The following is a 9,400-nucleotide window of genomic DNA, read 5'->3' as shown; positions in this document are numbered from 1 at the left end:
AGACTAACGAGTGGAGGCCCTTATCTCATGAAATTATCTTATTTCAGTGGTTGGACAAAAAATATGATTTATAATATATTGGAATAACATGAAGCCAAGTAGCAAACTCTGTTCTAGTAGTTGCCTATTTTGTGGTATATGAAGCCTCCTCTCAAGATATGCAAAGGACCTTGTTATTCCTTCAATATGACCAGTAGGCCTCTTTTTTAAGGTGTGGCATTTGTGAAAAATTTGAACATTTGTGAAAATATTACTGTGCAAGATTTTACTTGGTGAAATGTTTATCTTATACAAAATGCTAGATGCAATTAACAACTCAGTGAGGCCAATGTTTGTTTTATACTATTTTATTTCCCTTAGCAATTATTTATGAAAAAGTTCAGGCATTCTGGATTCATATTTCTAACTTTACAATATATATTGTGTACACAAAAATAGAAAGCATACATTTTCCTCCAAATTGTCATTATGTTTTGGTTGACTTCAGGCTTCTCTTTGAATTACTCTCCCACCTACGTTGATCATTTGTTGATATTCTTCAAAACATCACTGTGTTCGGTTGTAGTGAGGAAACAAATGGGAAAATATTATAATAAAAACAATATGACACAACCAATAATTTGGCAACAATTGACTATATTGAAGTAGTCAACTTACTATATTTACTACAATTTACTATATTAAAGTAGTTCACAGAATTAACTCACATGGATCTGTCCCTTGCTGCGAATGCACAGTGCAAGCTTTTTCAGGAGATTGTTGTACAGGCGAGCCTCTGGATCTTCCTCTGGAGTGACATTAGACCTATGACAGTTTTATTTTATTATTACCATTGCCAGTGGCTGAATTTGCTCTCCACTTCTGCATATCTCTCCGCTTCAGCTTCTGAATATCTCAAGTTCTGAACTGTAGCAATTATAGTAATTTCAAAGCCAATTTGACTTACATGCTCTTTTTCTCTCTCTGGTTGAGCAGGAAGTTGACAAAATTCTTCTGCACCATGGAGTCCATGATTTTGCTCATGTCACTGGCGATGGTTGACTCTGCATATCTTCTCCCCAAACCCTGTCCATTTTCTGTGAGACTAACAAGCAGACAATAACACAAACATGCGAGAGGAATGGATATATTAGATAATGCAGGGGACTCATCATCAAAATGAAATATGATCAGAAATCTCAAACGCAGGATGGGAATCTTACCTGTTCTCTCCAGACTGGGACAGGGCCTCAGCATGCAGCATCCCAGCCAGGCCGAGGAGCACCAGTGAAAACAAAGCTACCTTCATGGTGACAAAACTAAACAAGGAGGAGAGAAGAGAGAGGCAGAGAAAGCCAGGAAGAGGAAAAAATCTGCAATTGAGGAGAATGTCTTACACTTACAATACAGAGGTGACTTTATATTTCTAAATAGCTGTTCTAATTTCTGTAGGTAAAAATGTATTACCCCTACAGTAAGCTATACACAAGAATGAATGTATTAAGTAGAAATTTCTAGTTTGAACAGCAGAATACTGGAAGGGTATATTTTGAAAACTATCTTACCTTGTGAATGGATATTCTTCAGTGAGAGATGCAGGCTTTTTGTGAATTGCAACAAGACATTGGTCCTTTTATACAGTTTCTCAGAGGTGATTTGTGTCAACACCGGCATATAATCAGGAATAACACGTTAGTTCCACTACATTAGGGCAATAATATACACATACTTCCGATACGCAAGCTTTCTAATGAATTCAGAATTTTTAAGCCTGTTTTTCCCCACTGAGTAAAATAATTGGATGGTTAAAATTGCTCTCTAGATTGGAGGTAACTACCCTTAACATGATCAGTGGAAACCTTTCTGGGCTATTAGGCTAATCTGAATGGTGCTAGATGGGAAACAATTGAGACGTGAACAACTTAATGGTCAAACTAGAAGATAAGGAAATGAAGTAAAAGGTGAATGTTTTCAATGCTGTAACCTGTTTTGGGTTGTGTGTAGCTATATTTACAGTGCCTTCGGAAAGTATTCAGACCCCTTGACTTTTTCCACATTTTGTTACTTTACAGCCTTATTCTAAAATTGATTAAATAAATACAAATCCTCATCAATTTACACACAATACCCCATAATGACAAAGCGAAAACAGGTTTTTAGAATTATTTTCAAATGTATTACAAAACAAAACAAAAAATACCTTATTTACATAAGTATTCAGACCCTTTGATATGAGACTCGAAATTGAGCTCAGGTGCATCCTGTTTCCATTGATCATCCTTGAGATGTTTCTACAACTTGATTGGAGTCCACCTGTGGTAAATTCAATTGATTGGACATGATTTGGAAAGGCACACACCTGTCTATATAAGGTCCCACAGTTGACAGTGCATGTCAGAGCAAAAACCAAGCCATGAGAATGAAGGAATTGTCCGTAGAGCTCCGAGACAGGATTGTGTTGAGGCACATATCTGGGAAAGGGTACCAAAAAATGTCTGCAGCATTGAAGGTCCCTATGAAGACAGTGGCCTCCATCATTCTTAAATGGAAAAGTTTGGAACCACCAAGACTCCTTCAAAAGCGCCAGGTAGCTTAGTGGTTAAGAGCGTTGTGCCAGTAACCGAAAGGTCGCTGGTTCTAATCCCCGAGCCGACTAGGTGAAAAATCTGTCGATGTGCCCTTGAGCAAGGCACTTAACCCTAATTGCTCCTGTAAGTCGCTCTTGATAAGAGCGTCTGCTAAATGACCTATTATTATTATTAAAAGCTGGCCGCCCGGCCAAACTGAGCAATCGGGGTAGAAAGGCATTGGTCAGGTGGTAGAGCATGGCACTTGCAACGCCAGGGTTGTGGGTTCGATTCCCACGGGGGACCAGTATGAAAAAATGTATGCACTCACTAACTGTAAGTCGCTCTGGATAAGAGTGTCTGCTAAATGACTAAAATGTCAAATGTAATGAGAAACAAGATTCTCTGGTTTGATGAAACCAAGATTGAACTCTTTGGCCTGAATGCCAAGCGTCACGTCTGGAGGAAACCTGGCACCATCCCTACGGTGAAGCATGGTGGTGGCAGCATCATGCTGTGGGGATGTTTTTCAGCGGCTGGGACTGGGAGACTAGTCAGAATCGAGGAAAAGATGAACGGAACAAAGTACAGAGAGATCCTTGATAAAAACCTGCTCCAGAGCGTTCAGGACCTCAGACTGGGGCGAAGGTTCACCTTCTAACAGGACAACGACCCTAAGCACACAGCCAAGACAATGCAGGAGTGGGTTTGGGACAAGTCTCTGAATGTCCTTGAGTGGCCCAGCCAGAGCCCAGGCTTGAACCCGATCGAACATCTCTGGAGAGACCTGAAAATTGCTGTGCAGCAACGCTCCCCATCCAACCTGACAGAGCTTGAGAGGATCTGCAGAGAAGAATGGGAGAAACTCCCCAAATACAGGTGTGCCAAGCTTGTAGCGTCATACCCAAGAAGACTCGAGGCTGTAAACGCTGCCAAAGGTGCTTCAACAAAGTACTGAGTAAAGGGTCTGAATACTTATGTAAATGTGATATTTCAGTGTATAAAAAAACATTATATATGAGCAATAATTTCTAAAAACCTGTTTTGCTTTGTCATTATGGGGTATTGTGTGTAGATTGATTAGGGGGGGACAATTTAATCAATTTTAGAATAAGGTTGTAAAGTAACAAAATGTAGAAAAAGTCAAGGGGTCTGAATACTTTCCGAAGGCACTGTACTTTCAACCATACTGACGGTCTTCCAGGTATTCGTAGAGCCATACTTACATTCTAAACTCCCGCCTTGGTATGGGCAGGCAAAAGCTACGGACAACGAACACAACTGCATTTTATGAATGGCAATTTGAATGCACAGAAATACCATGACGAGATCCTGAGGCCCATTGTGAGGCCCATATATTTTAAGGTATCTGTGACCAACAGATGCATATATGTATTCCAAGTCATGTGAAATCCATAGATTAGGGCCTAACGAATTTCAATTGACTGATTTCCTCATATAAACTGTAACTCAGTAAAATAATAATATAATAATAATATGCCATTTAGCAGACGCTTTTATCCAAAGCGACTTACAGTCGTGCGTGCATACATTTTTGTGTATGGGTGGTCCCGGGGATCGAACCCACTACCTTGGCGTTACAAGCGCCGTGCTCTACCAGCTGAGCTACAGAGGACCATGATTGCATATTGCTTTATATTTTTGTTCAGTATATATCAGGGGTGTCAAACCCATTCCATGGAGGGCCTAGTGTCCACAGGTTTTTGGTTTTTCCTTTCAATCAAGACAAGACAACCCAGGTGACAGGAATTCATCAATAAAGCACAAGGAAGGAGTGAAGACACGCAGACACTCGGCCCTTCATATAATTAGTTTGACACGTTATCTATATCACTTTGACAGAGGTCAATATGGTTCAACACTGTCGACCAACCCTATGTCCAGCTCAATGCCCCCTACTGATGCTTTTCTGCAACTTCATTCTTCCCAAAACATGACCATTTGGCGTAATTACGCATGCGCCATTATGGGGACTATAAAGAAGTCTGCAAGAGTGGAAAATGAACATGAACGCACTAACGTTAGGTGAGCTTGGAAATGATAAGAAAATTAAGGATAACACAAAAATACCATGCTCTTTGAAACTATATGATAACTTATTATAACGTATTTTCAGTAGGGTGTTTTATATAGGTCCTTTAAATCCCTATCATATGCAGCGAGTCAGTGCTGTGTATGGAACGCCGTTTGGGTCTTTGCATGTCAAAAAAGATAAACATCAAATAACATTTTACATTTTAGTCATTTAGCAGACGCTCTTATCCAGAGCGACTTACAGTTAGTGAGTGCATACATTTTCATACTGGCCCCCCGTGGGAAACGAACCCACAACACTGCTCTACCAACTGAGCTACATTTAACACTATATGATGTGTCAAATAAACTTGTTGACCAATCAGGACCTGAATATGACTGCACATCACATAACTATTTAACCCGTTCATACATTTTTTACGTATTTATTACACATTGATTACACTACCACTCGTATTTAATTTGTCACAACGACTCATCGATACGTAAGCTATGATGCTGGTAAAGTTTTGTCTCGAGTACCTGCGCTTCCCCAAACTCTGGACAGTGCTGATCATAAAAAAAGCTAGCTAACGTTAGCTGATGGATGCAAACAATGTTCTTCCCCAAAAACATAGCAAAACGACATAATCTGTTTCAGTAGCTATAGTTAGCTAGCTAATTATCTAGCTAGGTGTCATCATCTAAAATACCCCTAATTTATAAAACTGTTATTATTTGATGAATGGTGGTCGGACCCACCTATGTGAAGCTAGCCACAATAAGGATACTTTGTGGTTAGCCTTCAAAATAAGAGTGTCATTGACTGATGCAAATGATACAAATAGTGGAAGAATGCCATGGATCATGCTAAACGAGGTTGGGTTGTTGTTTTATAAATTCAACAATATAAAATAATTTGTTAATTTGACAAATCTGTTGAAATCACATTGGATGTATTAGACTTTAGAATTTCATTGGGGGCATATTTATTTCCCTGTACAGCCTTACCTATGGATTATGGATCAATGACATGGGGTATCAGTCTACTCAGTGACACCCAGAGACTATTAGCGTCGTAGCTCTCAATGCGGGACTCTGAAACCACTTTGAATTGAGCAATATTTATTGTACCAATCACCCTACTATGTGTATTGAACACTATTCCAGAGGAAAAACAATACAACCTGGATGTTTTAGAGTCCGATAACTCTGAGGAGGACGTTGGGAAAAAAGCTCTCGGTACTGAGTAGACTGACACCTAATTTAATTGATCCCCAATCCTTAGGTAAAGCTGTACAGTGCAATGTGAATGTCAATACGCACAATAGGCTGACTGGGGAGGTGATTTCACACAGTCACAGTCCCGTGATAAGAGCTACAACGCTAGTATTTGCGTAAACGCTTCACAGTTGGGTTCTGTGGGTGTCACAGAGTAGTCTGATACATTTACATTTAAGTCATTTAGCAGACACTCTTATCCAGAGCGACTTACATATTGGTGCATTCAACTTAGGATAGCCAGTGGGACAATCACATCTTGATCACAGTAAGTACACTTCTTCAAACAAGCAGCTGTGAGCAAAGTCAGTGCAATCTGGCACAACTACATCTCGATCACATTTACATTTACATTTTAGTCATTTAGCAGACGCTCTTATCCAGAGCAACTTACAGTTAGTGAGTGCATATATATATATATTTTTTTTTATACTGGCCCCCCGTGCTCTACCAACTGAGCTACATCCCTGCCAGCCATTCCCTCCCCTCCCCTCCCCGACGACGCTGGGCCAATTGTGCGCCGCCCCATGGGTCTCCCGGTCGCGGCCGGCTATGACAGAGCCTGGATTCGAACCAGGATCTCTAGTGGCACAGCTAGTGCCTTAGACCACTGCGCCACATTTCTTTAAACAAGTCAGTGCTAGCAGGTGAAATAAGTCAGGTGTTAGTTTAGACAAAAGACAGTGGTAGTAAAGGGGGGATAGAATGATTACTATTATACTATTCCAGGTTTTCCTTAAAGAGGTAGGGTTTCAAGTGTCTCCGGAAGGTGGTCAGTGACTCCGCTGTCCTGGTGTCATGGGGAAGCTTGTTCCACCATTGGGGTGCCAGAGCAGCGAATAGCTTTGACTGGGCTGAGCGGGAACTGTGCTTCCGTAGAGGTAGGGGGGCTAGCAGGCCAGAGGTGGATGAACATAGTGCCCTTGTTTGGGTGTAGGGTCTGATCAGAGCCTGAAGGTAAGGAGGTGCTGTTCCCCTCACAGCTCCGTAGGCAAGCACCATGGTTTTGTAGTAGATGCAAGCTTCAACTGGAAGCCAGTGGAGTGTGCGGAGGAGCGGGGTGACGTGAGAGAACTTGGGAAGGTTGAACACCAAACGGGCTGCAGCGTTCTGGATAAGTTGCAGGGGTTTAATGGCACAGGCAGGGAGCCCAGCCAACAGCGAGTTGCAGTAATCCAGACGGGAGATGACAAGTGCCTGGATTAGGACCTGTGCCGCTTCCTGTGTAAGGCAGGGTCGTACTCTCCGAATGTTGTAGAGCATGAACCTGCAGGATCGGGTCACCGCCTTGATGTTAGCGGAGAACGACAGGGTGTTGTCCAGGGTCACGCCAAGGCTCTTCGCACTCTGGGAGGAGGACACAATGGAGTTGTCAACCGTGATGGCGAGATCATGGAACGGGCAGTCCTTCCCCGGGAGGAAGAGCAGCTCCGTCTTGCCGAGGTTCAGCTTGAGGTGGTGATCCGACATCCACACTGATATGTCTGCCAGACATGCAGAGATGCGATTTGCCACCTGGTTATCAGAAGGGGGAAAGGAGAAAATTAATTGTGTGTCGTCTGCGTAGCAATGATAGGAGAGACCATGTGAGGATATGACAGAGCCAAGTGACTTGGTGTATAGAGAGAATAGGAGAGGGCCTAGAACTGAGCCCTGGGGGACACCAGTGGTGAGAGCACGTGGTGCGGAGACAGATTCTCGCCACGCCACCTGGTAGGAGCGACCTGTCAGGTAGGATGCAATCCAAGAGTGAGCAGCGCCGGAGATGCCCAATTCGGAGAGGGGGAGAGGAGGATCTGATGGTTCACAGTATCAAAGGCAGCAGATAGGTTTAGAAGGATAAGAGCAGAGGAGAGAGAGTTAGCTTTGGCAGTGCGGAGAGCCTCCGTGACACAGAGAAGAGCAGTCTCAGTTGAATGACCAGTCTTGAAACCTGACTGGTTAGGATCAAGAAGGTCATTCTGAGAGAGATAGCGGGAGAGTTGGCTAGAGACGGCACGCTCAAGAGTTTTGGAGAGAAAAGAAAGAAGGGATACTGGTCTGTAGTTGTTGACATAGCCGTCACAAGTCGCAAGATTTAATCTGGAGAGAGAGGGGAGAAAGAAGTCAAAGCATAGGGTAGGGCAGTGTGAGCAGGACCAGCGGTGTCATTTGACTTAATAAATGAGGATCGGATGTCGTCAACCTTCTTTTCAAAATGGTTGACGAAGTCATCCACAGAGAGGGAGGGGGAGGAGGATTCAGCAGGGAGGAGAAGGTGGCAAAGAGCTTCCTAGGGTTAGAGGCAGAGGCTTGAAATTTAGAGTGGTAGAAAGTGGCTTTAGCAGCAGAAACAGAGGAAGAAAAAGTAAAGAGGAGGGAGTGAAAAGATGACAGGTCCGCAGGGAGTCTAGTTTTCCTCCATTTCCGCTCAGGTGCCCGGAGCCCTGTTCTGTGAGCTCGCAATGAGTCGTCAAGCCACGGAGCAGGAGGGGAGGACCGAGCCGGCCGGGAGGATAGGGGACATAGAGAGTCAAAAGATGCAGAAGGGGAGGAGAGGAGGGTCGAGGAGGCAGAATCAGGAGACCGGAGGGAGAAGGATTTAGCAGAGGGAAGAGATGATAGGATGGAAGAGGAGAGAGTAGCGGGAGAGAGAGAGCGAAGGTTGCGACGGTGCATTACCATCTGAGTAGGGGCAGAGTGAGTAGTGTTGGAGGAGTGCGAGAGAGAAAAGGATACAAAGTAGTGGTCGGAGACTTGGAGGGGAGTTGCAGTGAGATTAGTAGAAGAACAGCATCTAGTAAAGATGAGGTCAAGCATATTGCTTGCCTTGTGTGTAGGGGGGACGGTGAGAGGGTGAGGTCAAAAGAGGAAAGGAGTGGAAAGAAGGAGGCAGGGAGAAATGAGTCGAAGGCAGATGTCGGCAGGTCAAAGTCACCCAGAACTGTGAGGGGTGAGCCATCCTCAGGAAAGGAACTTATCAAGGCGTCAAGCTCATTGATGAACTCTCCAAGAGAACCTGGAGGGCGATAAATGACAAGGATGTTAAGCTTGAATGGGCTAGTGACTGTGACAGCATGGAATTCAAATGAGGAGATAGACAGATGGGTCAGGGGGATACCCCATTTCATTGCTCCACATTCCAACGTTGTTTAACATTATCTAGTCTAAATATTGCATGATTTCACCAATTGTAACCTTCTGCGTCACTTTCAAATAGGGACTTTTATTTTGAAGGCAAACAGCAAATTCCACTATTGTGGCAATTTTCACAACACATAACCCGGTCTGGTCAAGCCTCACCAGCCAGATGAAGTTTACTGGCTGCTTATAAGGTTAGCTTTGGGCAACAGGGTTAAGTTGCTGGCTAGCTAGTTATTTTCATGAACTGAAGTTCCATTTCAAGTGGCTACCTAGCTAATACTTACTCACATGGATTCCTAAATCATTGCTAAGGATATTGCAAATGACTGCAGTTTCTATTGGTCATTGTTTACAGGCTAACGTTAGTTGCATTGGTGCTAGCTAGGTAACGTTACCAAGCTAAAGCTAGCTAGCTT

At 43.3% G+C, this 9,400-nt stretch overlaps 1 protein-coding gene across 2 annotated transcripts; it reads right to left on the bottom strand.

Annotated features, from left to right (window-relative positions):
- Nucleotides 1-366: 366 nt before the first annotated feature.
- On the bottom strand, nucleotides 367-1,989 carry LOC121582123 (gastric inhibitory polypeptide-like). 2 transcript variants are annotated; one of them, XM_041897718.1, is made up of 5 exons: nucleotides 1,545-1,989; nucleotides 1,203-1,298; nucleotides 947-1,084; nucleotides 708-804; nucleotides 367-549 (listed from the first exon to the last, which is right to left on the bottom strand). In XM_041897718.1, the coding sequence occupies exons 2-5, from the start codon at nucleotides 1,286-1,288 to the stop codon at nucleotides 547-549; spliced, it is 324 nt and encodes a 107-aa protein (XP_041753652.1). In that variant the 5' UTR covers nucleotides 1,289-1,298; nucleotides 1,545-1,989; the 3' UTR covers nucleotides 367-546. The 2 variants fall into 2 exon arrangements, with proteins under 2 accessions (XP_041753652.1, XP_041753661.1); XM_041897727.1 differs by lacking the exon at nucleotides 1,545-1,989 and having other exon boundaries at nucleotides 1,203-1,404.
- Between the last annotated feature and the right edge of the window lie 7,411 nt (nucleotides 1,990-9,400).

This window comes from Coregonus clupeaformis, chromosome 1 (assembly GCF_020615455.1).
Source record: "Coregonus clupeaformis isolate EN_2021a chromosome 1, ASM2061545v1, whole genome shotgun sequence".
Classification (NCBI taxonomy): Eukaryota; Metazoa; Chordata; class Actinopteri; order Salmoniformes; family Salmonidae; genus Coregonus; species Coregonus clupeaformis.
The sequence above is the reverse complement of the archived record's forward strand: the minus strand, read 5'-3'. Positions and strand labels throughout refer to the sequence as shown.